The sequence below is a fragment of the Rhineura floridana genome, chromosome 9 (genome assembly GCF_030035675.1).
Source record: "Rhineura floridana isolate rRhiFlo1 chromosome 9, rRhiFlo1.hap2, whole genome shotgun sequence".
NCBI lineage: Eukaryota > Metazoa > Chordata > Lepidosauria > Squamata > Rhineuridae > Rhineura > Rhineura floridana.
In genome coordinates this window covers 69,513,530-69,538,668 of record NC_084488.1, presented here as the reverse complement: position 1 = coordinate 69,538,668, position 25,139 = coordinate 69,513,530, and the positions used below count along the sequence as shown (strand labels likewise).

Genomic DNA, 25,139 nt, shown 5'->3' with positions numbered 1-25,139 from the left:
GGCCTCTGCAATCTGTTGGCTGATTAGGCTTTACTAGATTGACAGTTTTCTGCAGACTGGATTTTCTAGTTATTTTTTAACCCTTGGTTCTCTCTCAGAGTGTTGAAAATTTACAGTCACTCCTTAAAGGACAAATTAGAAACTGAGAACTTTATTGTTGTAGTCATTTGGCAGCACGGTGTCATCTCCTTGCCCCAAAAGTAGAAGCAAAGACAGAAGTTCATACTCTCTCAGCTAAGGTCTTTTAGTATTGGAAATAATTACTCTGTAAATATGTTTCATCAACAGAAGGGGATAAATATTTTTCCATTATCATGTGCATATTGTAGATGTGTGTTTATGTGTGTCAGAGTGGTGTATGTAGCCCTTATTCCTACACTGCAGATGGGGGAGTGGATTGAGATAGGGATGAATTACAAAAATCCTGCTCCAACCATTTACATGCAGACACACTGTGCTCTTACCAAACTCAGAGAGACCTAGGACAGGCCTGGGGAACCTGTGACCCTCTTGATGTTATCGGCCTCCAGTTCCCATCAGCTTCAGCCAACATGGCCAATGGTCAGAAATGATGGGAGTTGTAGCCCAGCAACATCTGGAGAGCCATAGATTCCCCACTCTGATCTATGGAGATTCTATGTAATACCAGAAATCAGATGATGTATATTACTTGGATTTTTTATAAATCTTTATGCTCACATACTAATTAACATTACACACACAGCAAACTGCTCAGGAACAAGTTCAAAGACCGACTTCCGGGAAGGGTGACTTAGCCTGTGCCTGCTTTTGAGACGGGCTCCTGCCTCAAAAGAAGCTTATTCAGATATATCAGTCAGATTTTTTCTTTTTTTGACTGATTAAACTTCTCCCGGGTAGGGAGAAACGAAGAGATTAACCTCAAAGCCTATTTTTGTTGGGACGACCAGATCTCATTAATTTATGGGACGAGGTCCAGCCGACGAAGGTGGGACGGATTTTTAACAACAAGCTCTATCTGGAAAAGCGAACGTTCATCTTATCTTCTAAGAGAGAACGCACTAACAGGCAAGCACCCTTCTTTCTATATTTTTCTTTTACTTGACTTAAATTGTTGCTGTTTAAAAGAGATTTGCCAGATTGATCGGTTTTTGACATCTCACTGGGGAGCCATAACTTCTCTCTGCTACTCACTAATTAATAGCTTATCTCTGTTTTTGTTGCAAAAAGCTGTCCTGGATTTGCATTCTAAAGATATACACAGAAGAGGGATTTCTATTCCAGATTTTTATTTCGAAGAATATTATATTGTCTGAGACTACTCTCTTTTTGGTCTATTTTATTTTGACGAATCTGTTTTCTGACGACCGCCATTAATTGTTTCGATCCTAGGAACTGCATTTTGTTTACTTAAACATGGAGAGATAAGGCTGTCTGCTCTGTTTATACTGTGATGTCACCAAGTTTGGAGTATTAACCCAATTGTTGCTGAAATAAGAAGTGGTTTTCCTATATTTTTCTTTTAAAATGGCAATTAAGAAAGTGGCTGAGAAGCTGGAAATAACTATGTTTCAGAAAATAATGGATGAGATTGAGATAACGAAACAAAACCTGCGACAGGGTTGTAAGGAGCTGAAAATTGAATTGAGTAAAATGAAGCAGGAGATTAAAGATATAGGGGTCCCTGTGAGAGAGGTGACCCTGGAAGGGGTCCCTGTGAGAGAGGAGACCCCGGAGATTGGAACAAACGTGGAACAGGAAAAAGATTTGGAGTCTATGGACTTTAGAAATAAAATTTATTGTTTGGAGACACAGGAGATTAAAGACATAGGGGTCCTTGTGAGAGAGGAGACCCTGGAGACTGGAACAGGGGTCCCTGTGAGAGAGGAGACCCTGGAGACTGGAACAGGGGTCCCTGTGAGAGAGGAGATCCCGGAGATTGGAACAAACGTGGAACAGGAACAAGATTTGGAGTCTATGGACTTTAGAAATAAAATCTATTGTTTGGAACTCAATGTTATCTCTGAAGAAATTAATGAAGATTCTAGAGATAAAGTTATCAATGGCATGGATAATCTTCTGGACTGGAATGATGTGATGGAGCCCAATATAGAGAAAATCTATGGAATTAACTGCAGCCATGTGACAATGGAAAAACTTTCAAGAGATGACCCAGTGTATTTTGAAAAAAAGAACAGAGATATGATTTTACAGCAGTATTTCAGCAACCTATTCAGAATGGATGGCAAGAAAATATTTGGGATAGAGGTAATTCCCATCAGACTCTTACTATATGACTATGGCTTTGACAGCAAGATTATTATGGAATACTGATAATGGAAGATTGGATACTGAAATTACTGGACTTAACAAGACTACTGAAGATGGAAGATGGAAAATGGAACTAATAGGGATAATAGAACAATGGCTACTGAAATTACTGAACCTAACAGATTCTGATGTGATGGATTAATTGAAATGTTTATTTTGACTATGGTTATGACAACAAGATTATCATAATTAGTAATGAGATGGATTAATCGATATGCTTATCTGGAAAAAAAAAATTGATAGATATATTTCTTAAAGAATTGAAACCTCTCTTTGACTTTTTGTGGAAAGAATAAAGTAATGTTTATGAGATTTGATGATTAAGTAAGATAACTACTGGAGGAAAGTGATTTTATAATATGACTTAAGAGACAGGATTGTTATATATTATAGACTTATAACTGATTTGATCTTTGACAAATGGGAAGTCAATATTTTACTTTTTATTTTTTTTTATTTTTTTATTTTTGTTTTTTTTTTTCTTTTTTTCTTTTTGTTTAACTATTTTTGATTTTGTTTTTTGTCTTTGAATGTTTTATGATTTTGTCTTGTATGTTTTATGAAAATCTGAATAAAAATTATTGAAGAAAAAAAGGAACAAGTTCAAAGACCAAAAAGACAGTTCAGTTAACACGTGCACAATCCTTGATTAGAAAAGGATTGGAACCATTTTCTATTAATTACTCCCTCAATACTAGTAAGTATACAGGGTATAATCCAGTCAAATACAGTGTGCATTTAACTCAGCCTTGTATTTAAGCATTGCCTGGTAGCCCAAGTTAACAAGGAATTTCATGCAGGCAAGTGCTCCTTCCCTCCCTTTAGCCCAGCATAGAAATTAAGAGGGCTGCCAGTAGACAAAAGTGCTTGATCTGACTTTATTATCTGGCTCATATTCATGGATTAGTGCATAAAGCTTGCTTGCATAGCATTATGGGAAGGCAGCCCCTTTGTTGACCCCTGACTTGTTTGTAATTTTATCAATACTGAGAAGGCATGTATTAATAAACTATGAGTAATGAGAAAAACTGTAAAATTAACACTGCCAGAGGATAATCCTTTCAAACAAACAATAGTGCCAGCCTGGCTTAATTTGTGACAGCTCAGATGTTAGCAAGATAAGAACTTGTTTTCCCAAAAATCAGGAATTTACACTACATATCTCATTAGAGACAGTAAGATTATTTTAGGAGTCATCTGGTAAAAACAGACCCCAAAGCCTGCATTTCAAATGTATTCTTTAATTCCTCTTCCCCTCATGTACACACTCCCCACTCCCAATTTCATGTAACCCAATGAGACCCCAAATTACATTTAAACTGGAGGTTTTGCCCAGATAAAATCAGCACATTTGTGGCTCCAATGGACCTCCTGACACCACATCACTCCCTAGGACCATCTACAAGCAACACGGGACAAGGAAAGGATGAGATCTGCATGCTCAGCTATTAGCAATATCTAGAACGGGAGAGCTAACTTTTGTCAAGCATATAAATCTTTATCCTGATCTTGGACCCAGATTTTCTTCAGGAAAGCTATATTTTATCACTATCCATTTTTTCTTTGTTTTAAATGAATCTATGTGCTCATCCTCTTAAGGGCCTTGGTGTGTAAAGGACATCTCTATAATCTCATAGATTTAGTGTGTGGTTGCATTAGTTAAAACCTGCCCACATATAATCTGTACACTAGATGCTATATTTTCCTTTTCCTTATAATAAACCAACTGAACTTCTGTTCAGATCTTTTGGTGAGTGTGTGTTTTATTAGGTGATAAGAGTTAGGATTTAAACATATTCAGAGCAACACACAGTTTTGACCCCTGTAAAAGGTTCTGCTACATTGTTGGGGTATGTTTTGAGAGTTATGCGGGATGGACACATATAAGGGTTCAGACATACACATCTAACAGGCCCCTCCGTAGAAATACAATGTGCTGCTGGAGGGACAGATCTTTGTCTCTCCTCTGCCAGCCCCCAACAGGCTACTAAAATTTGTTGCAGGCTAGTAACTTCTGTAGACTTATTTAGAAAGTGGCCTTAACAATGGGATTTGCGATTCACTTCAGCAGGGTTATGGCCATAGATTATATTGTATTTCTGAACGAATAAAAAGGATAAAATATATATTCTATAAATCACTGGATAGCTTGTTACAACAGTCCCAGGAAGGCACAGGTATATGCAATGTGCAAATCAATTATTTCTTAGCCACAAATTAGAAAGCTAACACAGTAGAGAAATAATTTCCAGGGAAATGCAAGCATAGGTTTATGTCTGACACAATTCTGCTGATGAGACCATTTTGTGCAGCTTCCAGGGAGGCCTGGCATTTCTGCTTTTCATTTTGAACACAAATCATTTCTGAGAGCCTACATAATTTAAATGATAGCAAAGGCCCATATGTGATCGTCATCTTGGGCTTTGCTTTCAATTACTATATGAAAATGTACTGTTATAACTCGGGATGTGGCTTTAAAGACCAAGTTATTCTTTCTGTAGCTTTTACACATCTATAAGAGAGCCTTAACATAACATATAAGTAATGCAAATAATATAATCGCTAGAGATGCAAAAAAATGATGGCTTGCCTCCTGCTGAGCAATAAAATATACAGTTACCACACTATTACAGCCTCTCTTCTGCAGTCATTTTAGAATACTTGTTATTTATGGATTGTTATAGCTGATATTACTATAATTCAGCATTTCAAAATATCAGTACAACTGCCCTCATACTTCAAAACATTTTTGTTCCTTCCTGTTAAGTTATTCTTATTAAATCTGAGATAGGAATGTACAATTTATTTATTTTTGAAAGATCTTAGTTTTGTCCCCTCATCTCCACTAGCAACTCTGTTACTGGGAATGCACCACAGGAATTATAAAACAAAAGACAATTAGGACTCTCAAATATATTTTCAAAAAAGGAGTGCAAGAGACACAAATGAGAATATTATCTGATGAAAAAAGTGTAGTCCAGCAATAAACATGACATCTTTTTACTATCTTGCCTGCTGGCACTAAATGATTATAATTCTTTTCTCACAGCTTGTTTTAGTGAAAAAGATATATAGGTTGATCAGTCCTTAATTTTTTTTTTACATTGTGCAATTATGTAAAGAATGAATGTGCAACAATGCTAACAATAGCTAATATTAATCTTTGTTTAAAACCAAGATTTGAAGCTAGTTTGCAAAATCTGTTTAAATCTAACCCTGGTTAGAATTAACCATGATGTAATCAGTACAGACACAATGCTACACTATAGTTCAGGGAAAGCCAACATGATACCCTTCAGATGTTGTTGGACTCCACCAGCAGCTCCAACCTTCATGGCCAATGGTCAGAGACAATAGGAATTATAGTCTAGCAAAAGCTGGAACACACTGTATTGACTACCCTTACCATACTTAATGCTGACAAGGAAAGGGAGGTAAAAATTCACATGGGAACGGAAATGTGGGAGCAGGATGGTGTATACAAGTTGGTGGCCTGTTCTCAGTCTCTTAACCAAGAATTCGACAGTGTTACCTCTACACTAGGCCAGAGCCACCAGTCAGGATAATTTCACTAGGTTACAATATAACACAATAGGTCGGATCCAGACCTAGGCTGCCATCGAAACATGTCTACTCAGAAGAGAGCTCCATTGGGTTCAATGTCACTTACTCTCAGATAAAAGTGTGTATTGCATTGCAGCCTTAGTCATGCTGAGAGTATACCCATCAGAATAAATGGGACTTAAGGTAGTCATGAGTCTACTTTCATCAAGTTTACTCTAAGCATGACTAAGTCTAGATAAAATCCAATAGCAGCAATGCCATATTATAAATAAATGTTTCATGGATTAAATGTTCAGTCTGAGAGCTACAGAATACTACGGGGGGCTAAATGCAAAAGGAAGTTTTTTAAATTCAGCCTGTATGTCATAAACTGTCTGCTACTCAAGTACCATGTCATTGCACAGCACACAGTACGATACTGCTATGAGGTACATGGAACATCCAATTCTCCAGCAAACTGATACTTTGTATCACAGTTAATCGACTTACCACAGGCAATAGTCCAGTATATCATAGAGTCTGGAGCCTGATATAGAATTCGATATGGTGCTACTCTTGCACTTGAATCTAGCACAACATCAAGCGTTCCCACCAGAAGACCTACAAAAAAAAGGAATTCAGTGGTGAACAGTGCAGATATCTTGTAGTGGACATGGAAGCAAAACTTTACCGAACATTCTAGCCCAGAAAATGTTTTTTAAAAAAGATAAGATACATTTAAATTGTGAGAGCCAACATGTACAGTGACTGGATTGTCAGCACTGAATGTGGGTGTTGTGAAATTCAAGTGCTTCTCAGAGCTTCTTGAAAGATACAAACGTAACATTACAAAGTAAGCTGGTGCCTGCTTACTGAACAAGCTAAACAGAAAAAGGCAAATTAAAAGGTACACAATTTAAACCATGGCTCAGCACAAATGTGTGAGCAAGCATGCTCCTGGGGAGGAGATACGGCCACTTTGCTCCTCCCCAGCCATTCTGCAGCTGTGCTGCACGGAGCTAAGCCATGATCTGAGTTAGCATGTCCTCCAAGCCAAGGGTTATGGTTTTGCTCTCCCTAAACTAACCCTGAGCTGTGACCAAGGTTTGTCCTATGGTTTATGACTTATGGCCCAGGAGAGCTAAGCCATGATCCTGGTTTCAGACAACACACTTAGTCCAGCACAAGTGCAACAGCAAAATGACCGGGGAGGAGCAGAATGCCCACAATCTCCTCTCTGGGAGCCTGCATATTGTGTTAAGCCATGGCTTGGCTTAGTGCGATATATGAACCAGGCCACTCTCTTCTGCTAGTGCTTGAACAAGTATCTGCGGAACAGCACTAGTGGCTAACTTATTGCTACTGACCATTCTGTGGATCCACCCTAATGACTAAAAATAACAGATAATTTCTCAGCCTTCTTATTTGGGATATTACTATGCCTGGTACTTACCATTATCACCCTGGCTCACATATGGGACTTCTTATAGCTCAAGGCATTTTTTTTTACCACCACTAAGAAGAGACACAGCCATGGTCCAGTTACTACAGAGTCCAAACCAGCATGTAGAATATCTCCATGCAATTAAAATAATAAAGACGTTTTTATTTTTATTTTAGCATTCAGTTGATCTCTCTCCTCTGGAAGTGTATCTTTTCGTAGTCCTTTGGCCAGGAGTAAGTAATCTCTCCATGACTCTCCTCTATTCACATCCATTAGCTCTCTCCCCATTTTAGTCTCAGTCAATAAGAGGGAGGTGTAGCTTAGACAGCGTTAACATATTGAACTACACTCTGTTTGTATAAGAGCACTGAGTAATAAATAATTGAGCATAATTTGAGACTTTGACCTTGCTTGTCATGTCCCTCCTTTGGCCTTTGTTGTACATGAAGAAAATGCTTCAGTGAGCATGTTTTCAATGTTTTTTATCAAGCTGAAAATGTATTCAAGAATGAATCTTCCTCTCCTAATGCATATTCTCCACAACCTAATGCGCAGCAAACATCAGAGGTAGCCTTAGCATGATTGGACATCACACAAGAAGAGCCGACCTGGGCTCCTGCTGGGAGGAAGGGCGGGACATAAATCTAATAAATTAATAATAAAATAAAGAAGAAGAGGAACATTTCTAACAGATTAACTGTTGGAGGCAGTATGCTTCCAAATACTAGTTGCTGGAAACTGCAGGAGGGAAAAGTACTCTTTGCACTCAGGTCCTGCTTGCAGCAACTATGGGCAACTGGTTGGCCACTGTGAGAACAGGATGCTGGATTAGATGGGCCACTAGCCTGATCCAGCAGGCTCTTATGTTCTTATGCCCAAGACTCAGTGCATCTTTGTACACATCATCCTACAGGAGGAATAGGAGGAAGCAGCAGCAGATGTGGCTGACTTGTCACAGTGACTAAGAAAAACTTTGCTCTATATACAGCAGTCATATGTGCCATGGCTCCATTGCTGTTTCCCAAAGTATGAAGGGCAGACATGCAAAGTAGTCTGTAATCCACAAAGGCTTATGCCATTAAAAAAAAATCTGTTAGGTTTGCAGCACATTACAAACTCATAATTCTGCTGCTACAGACTAATACACATAAAGTGTCTCTAACTGGCTGAAAGATGGGAACACGGAGACAGTAAAGGTCAATGCTACGAAGACAATGTGATAGAGGTGTTGGAAATTTTGAGGGCTTCTTCTGAAGGGCTTCCTTCCTTCCTTCTGCATGAACACAAGCTGTGTGTGTGTGTGTGTGTGTGTGTGTGTGTGTGTGTGTGTGTGTGTGCATGCGTGCAAGAGGGTGGTTGGAAGCTTTTTCCTCAAAATATCATCCTTTCCCAATCCCCCCCACCGGTCTGAAGAACTTCACAAGTGAAATGAGAGCACCCTATGGACTATCAGTTGGCAATTCCTGACTTAGTACATAGTTATTTGGTGCCAAGGAGTGTATTTCCTTGTTTTCCTTTGACTTGTCATCTTTTAATCTATTTACTTATTGGACTTCACTTTTGCATCTCCCCTTCTGCTATTTCTGTATACTGGTTATTTTGTGTGCCTCTGGTTCCAAGGCCTCCACCACCTACTTCCACCTACTACTGCTTTTTTTGTGTAATACAAAAATCTTTGAACAGCCCCTAAACATTTCATTCTTTTTCCATGATGCCTGTTAACCTTTATGAATAAAAAAAATTATTTCCATTAAATCTGTCTGACTACATGCAAGATTATAGACGGCACAACCCTCTTCTACTGAAAACATCTAATTTACTTTAAATCAGTGCTTAGGTAAATACATTTAAAGTTGTAACTGTAGTTCTAGCATGCAACTGCATTCTGTGAATAGCCAGGTTCCTCTATTAATATAGCAATATAAGACAAAACATCAAAATTAGCATGGAATTCTGGGCATAGGGCAATGCATAATATACACTGAAGCTTTTGAAAGTACAAGACTGAATGAATTGTGTGTGTTTAACAGCATTCTTTAAAGTGATTTGAGTACAATGGTTTGCAAACCTCATTTTGATGAAGACAGTCTGCCAATCACCTAAGTTTGTTATTCCCTCAGTTTTTGTGGTTCAGACTTTGAATGAAGAACCATTCCACTACACATATTTTTACATTCAAGCGCCAAATCCTACCATATATTATGCTTCCTGCAAAACTGGTCATACCTGTCACCATTATGTGTCAGCTTTGGATTCAAGCCTGTGCCAAAGATCAGCTGATAACAATTCATAGGAGGTCAATGGAACAAAATACAAAAATCAATCCACACTGGTATATTCTTATATATGACTTTAATTCAAATAACTTTCATGTTACAATAATCTCTAATAAAGCCTCGCAAACCAACAGAACATTTACAGTTATGCACTAGTGATGCATAAATCCCTTTGCAGAAGATGGGTCTATGGATTCTCATCCCCTTGGGAAACACTAAACCTCAAGAGTCATATTACCATTCTAAAGACTGTAGCTTGCTGAAGTTGCAACATGTCTCAATGTTTAGATGTTCATATGCTACATAATAAATTAGCAGAGGGACAGAAACAAAGCTCTGATCTGCTATTAAGGAGTGAGAGTTCAAGCCACAATCACTCATCAAAGGTAATGTTTGGCAAAGAAATTTGTTTACTCTCCCATATTTTGCTCATTCTCTTTAAATGTAGTGTACATTCTGTAACTGTCTGTACATTCTGTAACAAGTGTTTTCCTCATGGCCATTTCTATGAGGCCTGTTGTTAGTATCAGCCCTGTCACAGCTGTTAAGAACTAGCAACAAAAGCTGGAACAACTATCAAATGTGCAGAACAAGAACTATTGCTGGCTTGTGTTCTGCCACTTGGAGGTAGCAAAGAAGAGATAGCAGTTGGGTTTCCTATGTATTTCTGTGGCCCAGTGGAGAAATCCCCACCCCCTTCGTAACTATAATCTGATGTCAGGTTTCCTTGTGCTCATTTCTGTAGGGTGGTATTGGCTGTTGGCAGTAAAGTAGTACTGACAACATGACTGAAAGCTCCTTCAGGGAGATGGAATAAAATCGTAATTTGCTGATGCTTTAATGGTTTTGTGTAAACTGCTTTGTAAGGTTTGCCTGAAAGGCAGTATTAAAATGTCTTTATAAATAAATATCACTATAACGGAAGAACGGATATTTAGAAACAGATATAGCAAATATATATATTCTCCACCTTCTTCTGAGAGGATATCCTCCACATATTATTCATTGCAATATTCACCGAGCTTCCATTCTGTCCAGAGAATACCTCCTCCATCATAATGAGGTGGCAAAGAACAAAGGATTCCATTTGTGGTAGATTTCCATCCAGCATCTCCTAACTATCACCGAGCAATCAGGGAGAGCTAAGTATTGCTAGCAAGCTCTGAACATCTTGCTAGAGCCATCAACAAGCCTCCTGTTGTAGGATTTCTCCAGCTTCCTAATTTACGCAGACTGTTAGTGAGAGCTGTACTGAAGCCACTTACCAGCAATCCTGGGTCTCATCCTTGTCACTCCCAACACTGTATCACCTGCGTGTACCTCAGGGAGACAACTCAAAAGCACTAGGACAGGCAGAACATATTACATCAAACAGAACATCACCTGCAGGCAGGGCTGTGGAGTTGAGTCGTGGAGTCAGGAGCAATTTTGGGTGGAGTCGGAGTTGGTAGAAACATACCGACTGACTCCGATTCAGACTCCGACTCTTTCATAAATGGCAAATGTATATTAACTAGTAATAACAAATTTACTGTAGTAAAATGGTAGCACAAGGCATTTCATCACCACCACGTCAATCCAGAGCTTGGAAAAGTTACTTTTTTAAACTACAACTCCCATCAGCCCCAGGAATTGGGCTCGTGGGAGTTGCAGTTCAAAAAAAGTAACTTTTCTAAGCTCTGGATTCACGTGGTGGTGATGAAATGCCTTGCGCTACCATTTTACTACAGTAGATTTGTTATTACTAGTTAATATACATTTGCCATTTATGAAGGAGTCGGAGTCGGAGCCAGACAGTAGAAAAATAGAGGAGTCGGAGTCAGAGTCGAAGGTCTGGCGTACCGACTCCACAGCCCTGCCTGCAGATCCTGTAATATAATTTATGTCATCGAATGCAAAAGACCAGGATGTCACATCCAATAAGTAGGAAAAACTACAACTGACCTACCCACGTGCTTCAGAAAGCACAAATCAGCAAACTTGACAAAAAAAAGTGGAGCAACCAGTTGCAAAACATTTCAGTACTGAGGGTCACAGCCTGTTGGACTTTTCTATAACACCTACAGAGATGCCAACAGATCCAGCAGCACTGACTGAGGAGAACTTTTGGATATATTCTCTGGACACATTGGCACCACATGGTCTTACCCTGGAGGACAGTACCAGCATTACTTAGCTTGCGTAAAGGAAGCCCCTCTGAGCATTCCATCCTCAAAGCTCTATAACTGCCACTTTGGTAACAGCATTTGTGGGAGACCAGGGTTCGAATCCGCACATAGCCATGAAGCTCACTGGGTGACCTTGGGCCAGTCACTGCCTCTCAGCCTCATGAAAACCCTATTCATAGGGTCGCCATAAGTCAGGATTGACTTGAGGGCAGTACATTTACATTTTTTAGCTGATGAAGGTGGAAGCTGAAAAGTTTTGGTAGAACAATAAAAATCTGTTTTGTTAATCACAATTACGTGGAAAGGGGGGGGGGCTGTGGACTCAAGGGTTTTTTATAAAATACTGTACAAAGTAGCCAGAATGCATCCAAATATGCCTGATGTATATTGAGATGTAAAAGGGACATTTACCCACATTTGGTGGGAATGCCCTTGGGTAATAAATAAATAAATAATGGTTACAGATAGTGCAGGGAGTAAGGGATATTGCTGGGTAGAAGATTCAATTTAAACCTCAAACTGTGCTACTGGGAGCAATAAATGGGCAGGTCAGAAAAACATACAGCATTAGTCATGGCTATGTTAACTATAGCATATATGCTATTGACAAAAGCAGGGAAAGCATGTAGTTAACAGTTAAAATGTTGCAGTCTCCAGGCCAACGGAAAAGGAATTTTATGCTAATGAATAAGATTACCACTTATCAACACCGATGGGAAAGAGGAAATATTGCATGAGGAGTATTCCAGAATATTTGTACTTTTTAAATAAAATATTGGAATAGATACAGAACATGTGACTTAGCAACTACAGCCATATTGACAATCTGATGCAAGACTAGAGCTAGGAAATTGCATAGGATGCAATTACTATGTGTGCATTTACTGTTTCTTTCTTATGTTAGTGTGTTGTAAACTATTATTCTTTTGAATTTTAAAAAAATCCAAACAAATAAAAATTAATAAAAGATTCCAGGTTTAATAGTGATCGCACTGGTAAAGTGCTTTGAAGGCTAGTGACATTACTTTTTTATGCAATAGGTTAATCAAACTGGGAGCTTCAATAATGAGGATGCAACTTTTAGTATGTTTGCAATCTTCTCAAGTAACAGCTCTCCAAAGAGAGAAAACGCTATAGCACATAGTAATTAGGTACGAACTGCATTGGAGAGTAGCCAAATTCCAAAAGGCAAGATTGCTTCATTAACAGCCTGATCCTTACAGCAGCAACCCAATTGTTTTCCTTTCCCTTGAAGATCAAAGCCAGGCTTTGACTAACCCCCCTTCTATTATCAGCCATCTTGAGCAAATGCCTGAGCAAATGTTCCTTATTGTAACTATCTATAACCTTCAGAAAAGCTATCAAGGCTTCAGCCTTTAAGTATTGCACCATATTTCTTTCCTGAGTGAGATTTTAACAATACACATTTAACAGAACATATGCTTTCTCTATCCCTGGCATAGGTAAATAAGTATCTTGTGGAACGCCTCTCCCGCTATGAACCGACCCGGTCACTTCGCTCAGCGTCTAAGGCCCTCCTCCGGGTACCAACCCATCGGGAAGCCCGGAGGACAGTTACTCGATCTAGGGCCTTTTCTGTAGTGGCCCCCGAATTGTGGAATAGCCTCCCCGAAGAAATACGCCTGGCGCCGACGCTTCTATCTTTTCGGCGCCAGGTTAAGACCTGGCTATGCTCCCAGGCATTTTAAAGCGTTTAATGTTACAATTTTAAATCTCTTTGTTTCAGTTTATTTATTGTGATATTTTGTATTTCTGTACTTTTAATCTTTTGTACACCGCCCAGAGAGCTATTTGCTATGGGCGGTTTAAAAATGAAATTAAATAAATAAATAAATAAAATAAATAATGCTGTGTAATTATTATTATTGTTTAATCAGAGCCGTGGCCTCCCTTAGCAAAGTAAAATGACAAAATGGCAGCTGAAGAGGGGGGCAGAACAAGCAAGAGAATGGGACCTTACAACCACAATTATCTGCTGCATCCCATGAGCCATATTCAATGGGCATTACTCACAAGGCAGTGTGTATAGACCAGACTTATAATCCAGTCCTATACATGTTTACTCAGAAGAAGCCACCATCACATTTACTGGAGCTTACTACCAACTAATGTCTTTCCTTTCTTCAGCTTTTAACAAAATAGTTAATTTTTTTTTTTTACAATAATTTTTATTCAAATTTTCATAAAACATAGAAAACAAAATCATAAAACATTCAAAGACAAAAAACAAAACAAAACAAAAATGATTAAACAAAAAAAAATAAAATGTTGACTTCCCATTTGTCACATATCAAATCAGTTATAGGTCTACAATACATAACAATCCTGTCTCTTAAATCATATTATAAAATCACTTTCCTCCCGTAGTTATCTTAATTAATCATCAAATCTCATAAACATTACTTTATTCTTTCCACAAAAAGTCAAAGAGAGGTTTCAATTCTTTAAGAAATATATCTATCAATTTTTCTCCAAATAAACATGTCAATTAATCCATCTCGTTAATAATTATAATAATCTTATTGTCATAATCATAGTCCAAATAAACATTTCGATTAATCCATCTCATCAGAATCTGTTAGGTCCAATAATTTCAATAGCCATTATTCCATTATCCCTATTAGTTCCATCTTCCATCTTCAATAGTCCTGTTAAGTCCAGTAATTTCAGTGTCCAATCTTCCATTATCAGTATTCCCTAATAATCTTGCTGTTGTAGCCATAGTCATATAATAAGAGTCTGATGGGAATTTCCTCTATCCCAAATATTTTCTTGCCATCCATTCTAAATAAGTTGCTGAAACATTGTTGTAAATTCATATCTGTGTTCTTCTTTTTTAAAAAATGCACTGGCTCATCTCTTAAGAGTTTTTCCATTGTCACATGACTGCAGTTAATTCCATAGATTTTCTCTATATCAAGCTCCATCACGTCATTCCAGTCCAGAAGATTATCCAAGCCATTGATAACTTTATCTCTAATATCTTCATTAATTTCTTCAGAGATAACGTTAAATTCCAAACAGTAGATTTTATTTCTAAAATCCATAAACTCCAGATCTTTTTCCAATTCCACATTTGTTCCAATCTCCAGGGTTTGTATCTTCCCTTTATTTTTTCTTTTCTCATCTCTGATCTCATTCTCCTCTCTCACAGGGTCCCCTATTTCTTTAAACTCCTGCGTCATTTTGCTCAGTTCAATTTTCAGCTCCTTACTACCCTGTCGCAGGGTTTGTTTCGTTATCTCAATCTCATCCATTATTTTCTGAAACATAATTACTTCCAGATTCTCAGCCACTTTCTTGATTGCCATTTTTAAAACCACGAAAACAAAGCAAAACAAAAATAAAGAAGAACCACTTCTTATTTCAGCAACAATTGGGTTAATATTCCAGGCTTGATGACATCACAGTATAAACAGAGCAGCCTGCCTTATCTCTCTTTGTTCAAGAATGCAAAATAAATTTAGTTCCCAGCATCAAAACAGTTAGTGGCGTCGTGAAGAAGCAGATTCGTCAAAATAAAATAGACCAAAAAGAGAATAGTCCCAGACCATATAATATTCCTCGGAATAGAAATCAGGAATAGAAATCCCTCTTCTGTTTATTATCTTTAGAATGCACTTCCAGGACAGCTTTTTGCGACAGAAACAGAGATAAGCTGTTAATTTCGTGAATAACAGAGAAGAGCTATATCTCACCCAGAAGTTGTCCAAAGCCGATCAATCTGACAAATCTCCTTTTGCTGCAACAATTTAAACCAAGTAAAAAAAATAATAGAAAGAAGGGTGCTTGCCTGTTAGTCCGTTCTCTCTTTCAAGAAAAGATAAACGTATCGCTTAAGCAGATAGAGCTTGTTAGGAAGTCCGTCCGGCATTGTTGGCTGGACCTTATCTCATAAATTAATGAAATCCAGTCCTCCCAACAAAAACAGGCTTTTTAACAAAATAGTTAATTTTTAAAGACAATGACAGGATTTAGTTATGAAATTTTATTTTCTAGTTTCATAGAAAATCCTAGTTTCTTAAAAATGGAAGCTTTTATTTCATGTGCAAATAATAGCAGACATTTGTCCTGCCATCCCCACGGAATATAAAAATCTGCCAGAAAGTATCTCCTCACCCCCAGCAATTGATTAAAAAAGATCAGCTGGCTGCTCTCAGTTTTTTAAACCTGTTTGGAGAGTTATCAAGAAGAATTTTTTATTTTTTAAAAAGCTGGATTAATACAGTCTTGGTTGGGTTTTGTTCTCTATATTTCAAAGGTAAATTTGTTCCCTAAAGGAGAAGGTTGTCATTTAACTTTTGGAGAAAGGAAATGTCCACAGCAAATTCATCCTCTCCTTTTAGTGCTATTTTTCCCCCTCACCCCAAAATAGCAAAGAGTGAAACTTTTGAACACAGCTTTTTTCCATGAAGCTCCCGAAGCATAAAATTCCTTGTACGAGAATTTAGAATCTGCAAGAGGTTCTTACAAGTTCCCTGCCCTTGCACAGCATGATCCATACATGATGTCCCCACATGCAACTAGAAAGCACATATAATTTATGGTAAAATAATTAAGTTTCTAATTCAAATAAAAAAGTCAATTTTACAGATGGGAAACACTGAGACTATCTATTAATCAACAGCCAATGGATCTCTTTCTTCCCTTATAAGGTAATTTTAGTAATGAAGAAATATCAGTGCTGAGACAGAACACCTGTGCCTGCACTGCACCACCTTTTTAAATGCTCTTCCATTAATAATAATAATAATAATAATAATCCCTGCACATAGAAGCCAGTCTGTCATGAAGAAGTCTACAACCATTGAATCATAATCAACTAAGTCCTACTGAGAATAATCCATTAAATTAATGAACTTAAGTTAGCCATGTCTATTAACTTCAGTGGATCTACTCTGAGTAGGACTAACACTGAATATCACCCTTTCTTCCCAGTGTTTAGATCTGCAGGGTTTTGTTTTTTTTAATGAAAGTACACTAAATCACCCACTTGCTACCTGTGGTGGTACAGCTGAGAGCAGTGGTGGCACCTGGGACTGGTGGGGTGGAAGTCAGGGTGCCCAAAACTAGGTACAGCCAGAGCCAGTGACACACAGAGCCAACTAATTCTGGCTTTGTCCTCCTCCTCCTCCTCTCTGCTAAGTTCTACAAGGGGCAACACTGAGATTAAGCAGCAGGAAGATGGCAAGCAGTGCCACCCCCTAGACTGGTCGTAAGTAAGGAGGTAAGCAGACTGGTCAGAAGACTGGCAGGTAGGGAATGGCTGAGGGCAGATAGCTTGGTGGGGCAGTGCCCCACTTGCCCTAATGGGCCAGCCTCCACTGGCCCAGAGATAGGTTTACCACCTTAGTGAGGGCCAATTTAGCAGTTGGCTTACCACTATTTTGTTCAACATAATGTGCACACAGGTTAGGGGAATTTTCTAAATCCATAACTCAGTGATCCAAATGCTTTTCTTTCAGCTGAGCAAAATACCTACAGTGATACAGCTAAGGGAAATGGGGTGGGAGGAGGGGGTTCATCATCCATCACATACATTTGGCTATAAATGGTAGGGTAATCAGCACCCCACGATCTTAATTTAATGATATTTCTAGACCATCCATGAATCAAAGTCCTCTGGGCAGTTTATAAAAGTCAATAAAACACACAGATATAAGATGTATTATAATCCTGCACTGCTATTCTGTGTTGTTCTGTTGTTGTAATATTGGGTATTTACCTGGAAGAATAAGAACGTCTTCACCTGGGACTGAAAAAAGCACAATACTGACACCAGGCCTTCATTCCACAACTGGGATACCACTCCCGAGAATATTAATGGTGAATAAAAAATATGATTGTTTCTGCTGTCACTTTTAATTTGGCCCTGAGAATGTGATGCTAGGATGCAACCATACACAGACTTATTAGAAAGTAAGTTCTATTGAACATGGCAGGCCTTATTTCTAAGCAAACAATGAACAGAATTCACTACATGCACATTTACATTGCAGGACTCTGGAACCTAACTCTATATTGTGGCATCATGTGGTCACCACATCTTTCCCAAACTCCAGGGTTAAGGCCTGATGTACAAATCCATCAGAATAAGATGACAGAATGTTAAGCGGCTGAGAGTGGACTGTTGTATTTTTCCCTTCAAGAGTGTAACATAGCATAAGGAAGAATGGCTCTGGCCCAGCCCACTCCCTGCTGTGTGGATTTCTGTTTCCAGGGAAACACACACACACACACAATTCAAAACGGCAATTCCCTACTTGTTAGCTGAAATGGGACAATCCATTCTATCATGTATGTTGCATGTAGACTAGGACCTCTTCTGTACTATACATTTAAAGCACTATGGTACACCACTTTAAATAGCCATGGCTTCCCCCAAAGAACCCTGGGAACTGTAGTTAACTGTGCTCAGAGTTGTTAGGAGTTCCCTATTCCCCTCACAGAGCTAGAGAGATTGATTGTTAAACCACTTCGACAACTGTAGTTCTGTGAGAGAAATAGGAGCCGCCTAACAACTCTCAGCACCCTTAATATAATGCATTTCCCAGGATTCTTTTGGGGAATCCATAACTGTTTGAAGTGGTATAATACGGCTCTAAATGTATAATGCAGATGCTACCTAGATCTAAGTGAGGTTCAATTCTAGCTCCCTCTGAGCTAAGGGAACAGAGCCAGCTGGTTCCAGCTACCACAGGCCATTCAAATTGCATAGGCCTTGGCCTGCATAGTAGCCCGCAGGCTACTATGTGCAGCTCTCAACAGTGTTTTGCCTGGGCATCCACAGAGCACTAATCAATACAATTGTTGTTGGCCCACCTCCAATCAACTGAGATTGATAGGATGCATGGCTGTACTCTAGCTCACAGCACATCCCAATTTAATAATATATAAACTGCAGAATTCCTTTATTAATGGAACAAATCTGGGAGCCTTGATAAGGGAACTAAAATTCCGAAAGATTGTCAGTCCCTGAACCTGGAAGACCCAATAGATGGTTTTCAACACAAAAGCACAGGACAAAAACATCCACATACTCAACTTTCTGAGATGGTCCTCTGAGTGCTTTGCATCAGGTGGTGTGTAAGTGAGCCCCAAGCACCTAATGCACTTATTTAGTGTTCTGCAAGTATCAGTTTTCACTGCAAAAATTTTTTTCTAGCTTTTGTGGTTGCAATCTGATCTCTGTACATTATGGAGGGGTGGATCTGATGTCATTCACCATACCTGACAAATTGCCCACCCTGTCGTAGACATACATGCTTAGTAAACATGCCCACTGAGAACGGGCTCAGGGGGAAGGCAAAGCAACATTGTGGTGAACTGGACTTTCTGCCTACAAATCTAAAGTCCTACTACATATGGTGTTTTTTTCCAAGTGCCTAAATCAGCAGGGGCGGGGGAGCCTGGTCAGGACTTAAGCAGGTAATCAGCATCAGTGGCTGAGCATCAAGCAGAAAGAACGCAGCAAGCTCTATTGTAGCTGAATGGCCTTTAGCAAAGAAGTAGAGCATGCCAAGAAGCAGCTGTGTTAAGTTCGTCACCTTGTAGTGGTGAGCGGGTTTGCATGTTCCAATGAACCCTGTGAGCGATGCCGTCGGGAGTCATGTACTCCCAGCAGGGTCACCCACAGCGGTAAGGTCAAGGGAGAGGAACCAGACAAAGAATGATCCAAGAAAGTCCTCAACGGCAGAACAGGCGGAGGATAACAATGTGTATGTTACAACGGCTGTGAAGGCGGATGAAGGCTACAGCAGATAAAGGATTTCCAATCATCGTGGTACCCATGCCATTGGATCAAAGCCTTTTTCTGTCAAGATTGTGTGTTGATCGTAGTGAGCCTATCTCCCCACATAAAACAAATTCATGCACAGGAGTCTTCCATAACAAAAGTGCCATGGCAATCCGCAAATGGTGACAGGGGCAGGACTGTAAAATCCAGCAGCCCCTAGTCATGGACTGGTACATCGGCAGTGGATACAGATTCAGACGGATCCATTGTTAAAGACTATATTTTGGAAGACAATCTTACTCAGTCACGAGTGATCGCCAAGAAGAAGAATGAGAGTATCACCAGCCTGGAAGCAGACTGGGCAGTACCTCATAGAAGAACACACAAAAATCATAGGCAGTTATGTTGGTCTACTGGGGTGGTGGGGTAGATCCAAACGTTACAGTAGGGCAAAATCTTTATTAGGATTAAACAAAATGTCACAGAGCCATGAACAACTTTTCAAGTTCTCCAGGATGTACAAACTGCAGACTTTGGGGTTTTCACATCATGCCTTACTTTTTCTTCAACCCGCCATTTAATCCAAAGCAAGATTCAACCTGACAACAGGGTTCTGGAGAATTTGTGGCTTTTCGGTTGGTCCAAAGAAAGGTTTTATTCACTGTGATTCACAGATGAGACACAGGTTACGGTTTCCCTGCACCCCCCAAAAGAATTTAGTGGATGTGAACAAGCAGTAAGCAGCATAGAAATTAGGACCTGACTTGAAGTTATCCAGTATGCTGGCACTTTAAGTATGCCAGTCATCAGCAACTGCAAGATTTTCACTGGAAGAGCCACTGCCAGGAATTGGTGGTAGAAAACCAGACAGCTGCTAGAAAGTTGCCAAGTGCTCTTCACCTGATGAGCAAGAGGTTTCTGCCTACTGGAAGGAAAGGAAAAATGCCCTTAATAAAACTGGAAATTATACATGCAGGAGGAAAGAAAAATTCACCAAGACACTGGACTTCACGACTATCTGAGATTGTGCAACTATTTTAAATGTAGTTGGGGAAAGAGAATACAGGAACCCAAGAAGGCCCCTGCTATATTATACCTAAGACCAATCTAGTCCACCATCCTGTTCCCACAGTACTCAATCAGATGCCTATGAGAAGCCCGTAAGCAGGACATTAGCACAGAAGCACTCTCCTCACTTGTTTACCTTAGCAACTGGTATTCAGAGGCACACTACCTCCAGTGCAATAGTATGGGATCTTCTAGTCAATTATGTTTGCTTACGCACACTTGAGTATTGTTAAGGCTTTTATTCATGTTCATACCGGCAAGTAGGAAAGTCAAGACCTAGGTAACCAGTGAAGTTGCTCCCAACTCTAGATTTTTTTTTGGAGGGGGGGCAGGAACAGGAAGAGTCCTGAGGAGTTTCATTTATCTATAAGGGAAAAAATTAATAGTACAACTGTTGTTGCCACTTGCATGTTGTAATGTAGCCTCAAGTCCACAGAATGAACTATTTTTTCACCTACAGAGCTGATATTTGAAACAGGATGATTAAGAGTAAACGTGACAATAGCAAAGATTTACTTGTTCTGTATATGGAAAACTGCAGTTTCCCATGCCTTAAAATTTGCCCCATCACAACAGGAACCTCCAAGTACACAACTAACCAATTTTGAAACCTACAAGTCCCATCTTACAAGAATGTCTTGCAGAAATCAAACAGAGCAGATTAGGCAATTTTGTTTAGCACCAAAGGCTATTTTTGGAGCACATGCAAAACTACAGGGCTTCATTCAATCTGCATATTTTATATGTACATAATTAACTATATTTGCATGAATCCTTTGATGCCAGATCATGGATGGTAAACATGTTTTTCCTTGCCTATAAACATGCAGTCCATTTCCATTTCAAACATCTTTTGATTGATGGTTTTTTTTTCTTTTAAGGAATTAATTCCTGACACATTGGCATGTTCATCAAATATTCTTGCACGGGAAAGTGACAAAGGGCCATGGCATCTTCAGTGTCATACACAGCTTTTAAAAGAAATTATTATTATAATAAATAATAAAGAGTTTTCAAATGCAAAAGAGTTTTCATATGCAAAAATTAGCAAGGAGCTTGCCCCCAAGGACATTGCCATCTAAAAATAAGCCAGGTGGATTTAAGAATTTAGGAAAACAAACAAGCTGTTGCATATTTTCAAACATTTCACTAACTTTTTTCTTTATTTAACACAGAAAAGCTGAAATCCAACATTGGTCATTTGTTACACCACACCAACAAATCTAATTAGGTAAACAGGTCATAACTGTTTTCATTTGGCTCTATTATGATTCATATTTTTCCTTCATTTCATAAGACGCATGGCCAAAAAACTTACTCATTTTTTTTAAACAGGAAGAGTCATTCATGTGACTTGGTGTCAAAAATGCTACAATTACATCAAGTCCCAAATCCTTTATTCCACATTTGCACAATGAGGAATTCACTCCTACAAGAGGCAGTGATGTCTACCAGCTTGGATAGCTTTTAAAAAGGACCAGACAAATTCATGGAGAATAAGGCTGTCAATGGCTACTAATTGTCCATTGGCAGAAACACTAACAGCATGCATTTAAAAGAGCAGACCTAAGACTATTTTTTCACTTTGCAAGAAGAGTTTGTGGCTATACACTTTATGCCTAATTTTGGGGCAACAATGCTCAAAATAGTAGGAAGACAGACACAACATAAATGAAATTATGAAAGTTTCATGAATATTTGTTTATTTCTTAAATTTCACTCATGGACAAAAATGTTCATGGAACCCAGAATTTTGGCTAATCTGCTGCAGATTATACTCTCCAAATTTCCCTAATACACAGTAAAATCCTATTGTGTCTACTCCAAAGTAAGTCCCACTGAATTTAAATGGGCTTTACTTCCAGGAAACTAGTTGTAAAATTGCAGCCCAAGCCCACAATTCTATATACAAATACATTGGAGTGAGTCTCAGAACTCTTTTCAACTTCAAAGACGACCTTATTATTTTATCCCATTTATTAACCGCTTCCAATGAAACATCTTGAAATAATTTAAAAATAAAGACATATATAAAACTATTTCATATATTAAAACAATGAAAACCTTTTTATATATAGGAGTCAGCTGTTTGGATGTAATATTCCTGGGGCCCAGTTTCTTTACCTATCTTTTATTAGGAAGTATAACAGAGCACATTACAGACTTAAAATTTAGCATCAGTGCTGAGAACTGGCTTTTTTAAATGAATTATTATGTAATGATTTGACAATCCTTTAAGAATTTGTTCGTCTTATTATTTATTAAATTTATATCATGCCCTTGCTCCCAGTAGGAGCCCAGGATGGCAAATAAAAACTCTAAAACAATAAAACAATCATAATGCCAAAATACAATTTAAATAACATCTCAGAAGAATATAAAGATCAAATAAGGAACAGATCTGAGGCTTTAAACTTAGCTGATAGAGAATCAGAAGAACTATGGAGTGAAGTCATTAATGGAGACATTATCAGGGAAGCATGCAAAAAGACAATACCTCTAGTTAAAAAGAGAGAAGACCTCAATGGATGACTGAAGAAACTCTTAAAATGGTTAAAAAAAGAAGGAAAGCAAAAGGAGATAGAAACACTGTCAGAACCCTAAATGCAATTATACAGTGACTAGTATGTAGGGACAGAACTATTACAATAGTTATTGCATAGAAATAGAAGAGGGGAACAAAAAAGGTAGAACAAGAATCCTATTCCAAAAGATTAGAGAAATTAGAGGGAAATTTGTACCACGAATACGGATGTTGAACAGGGGAACACACTGACTGAGGTGAAATAAAAGGAAAATGGAAGCAACATACGGAAGGATTGTATGATGAAGAACCAGAAATTTTAGAATGTGAGGTGAAATCTGCTCTTAAAATACTTGGAAGCAACCAATTACCAGGAACAGATGGCATACCAACAAAGTTACTACAAGTTACTGAGACTGAATCTGTCCAAATTTTGACAAAAATTTGTCAACAAATATGGAAAACTAAATAAAGGCCCACAGACTGGAAGCATTCAATATATATCACCATTCCAAAGAAAGGGGATCCCAGGGAATGCAGTAATGATCGAACTATTGCCTTAATATCCCAGGCAAGTAAAGTAACGCTCAAGTTTCTATAACAAAGGCTCCTACCATACATGGAGCGAGAAATGCCAATGTCCAAGCAGGAATTAGAAAAGGAAGAGGTACCAGAGATCATATCGCAAACAAACGTTAAGTAGCGGACGAAGGAATTTCAGAAGAAAATCACCCTATGCTTTATAGATTATAGCAAAGCCTTTGATTGTGTGGATCATGAAAAACTATGAAATACTTTAAAAGAAATGGGGTGCCACAGCATCTGATTGTCCTGATGCGCAACCTGTACTCTGGACAAGAGGCTGCTGTAAGGACAGAATATGGAGAAACCGATTGGTTGCCAATCGGAAAGGGTGTGAGACAGGGGTGTATTTTATCATCCTATTTGTTTAATCTATATGCAGAACTTATCACATTGAAAGTGGGATTGGACCAAGATGAAGGAGGGGGGGAAATTGGAGTGATAGGGGGAGTCCTGTCATTATCTTCTGAATATAAGTTAGTTGCACCTCCAGTTTTGATATTATTATATAGCCATGAGAATATTATACAGCCATGAGAGTGGCTGTATACTACAGTGAGCAAGGATATTTCGCATTCCGCAATGTTAAATTGAAAATACCCCCATGGCATTCTGATCCTTCCCATAAACTCATTTCAAAACCAAACTTTACAAAACGTATAGTCCTGAACTCAGAAACACTTGCTTAACAACCCTCTAAATTTTCATGGTGATACAGAAAGCGGACAGTGAGAATCAAGATTTCAAAGTGTAAAAAAGGAGAGAGAGAAACCAGACCCCTTTTGGACTTTTTCCTGTCAGAGTTCTCATAATCTGTTGAAATTCATTAAAATTCAGCCATGTTCACAGAGTACCTGTAATCCTATTACTGACCTTGCCCCATACTCTGACCTTCATCTTCTGCAATCTAAAAGTTAAAAAAGGCCTGGCTGATTTTTAATTCATTTAAGAAATTTTACATTTACATTATCATTTACAATGATAATGTCGGGCATGCTCAGTAAGAACCAACTGTCAGTGTTCTAAAAGCCAGACTCCCAGATGCTGGGCTTGCTGGATCAGGGGGCCACACCCACACCAGACTTTGATTTCACATGAGACAGTCATGGCTTTCCCCCAGAGAATCCTGGGAAGTGTAGTTTGTGAAGGGTGCTGAGAGGCGAGTCCTATTTCCCTGACAGAGCTCCAGTGGCCAGAGCGGTTTAACAGTCAGCCACTCTGATTGAAGCTCTGCGAGTGGAACAGGGCATCTCGTAGCAACTCTCACAACCCTTCACTAACTACACTTCCCAGGATTCTTTGGGAGAAGCCATGACTGCTTAAAGTGAAATAACAGCCTGGTGTGGATGTGGCCAGGGACAGCTTTGGTTTAAATTTGGGTGGGAGGCTACACGTGCCTGCTGTAGAATAAAAAGGTGGGGGAAACCCTGAAAAAGAATCAGGGCCAGTTCTAAACGGCGCCCAGGTG

General features: G+C 38.8%; 1 protein-coding gene across 1 annotated transcript in view; it reads right to left on the bottom strand.

Annotated features, from left to right (window-relative positions):
* The window catches only part of TBC1D9 (TBC1 domain family member 9), an 84,949-nt gene that overhangs the window by 48,220 nt on the left and 11,590 nt on the right, over positions 1-25,139 (bottom strand). The window contains exon 2 of the mRNA XM_061584889.1: positions 6,364-6,474. Coding sequence (XP_061440873.1) covers positions 6,364-6,474 — 111 coding nt within the window. The remainder of the gene's footprint in view (positions 1-6,363; positions 6,475-25,139) is intronic.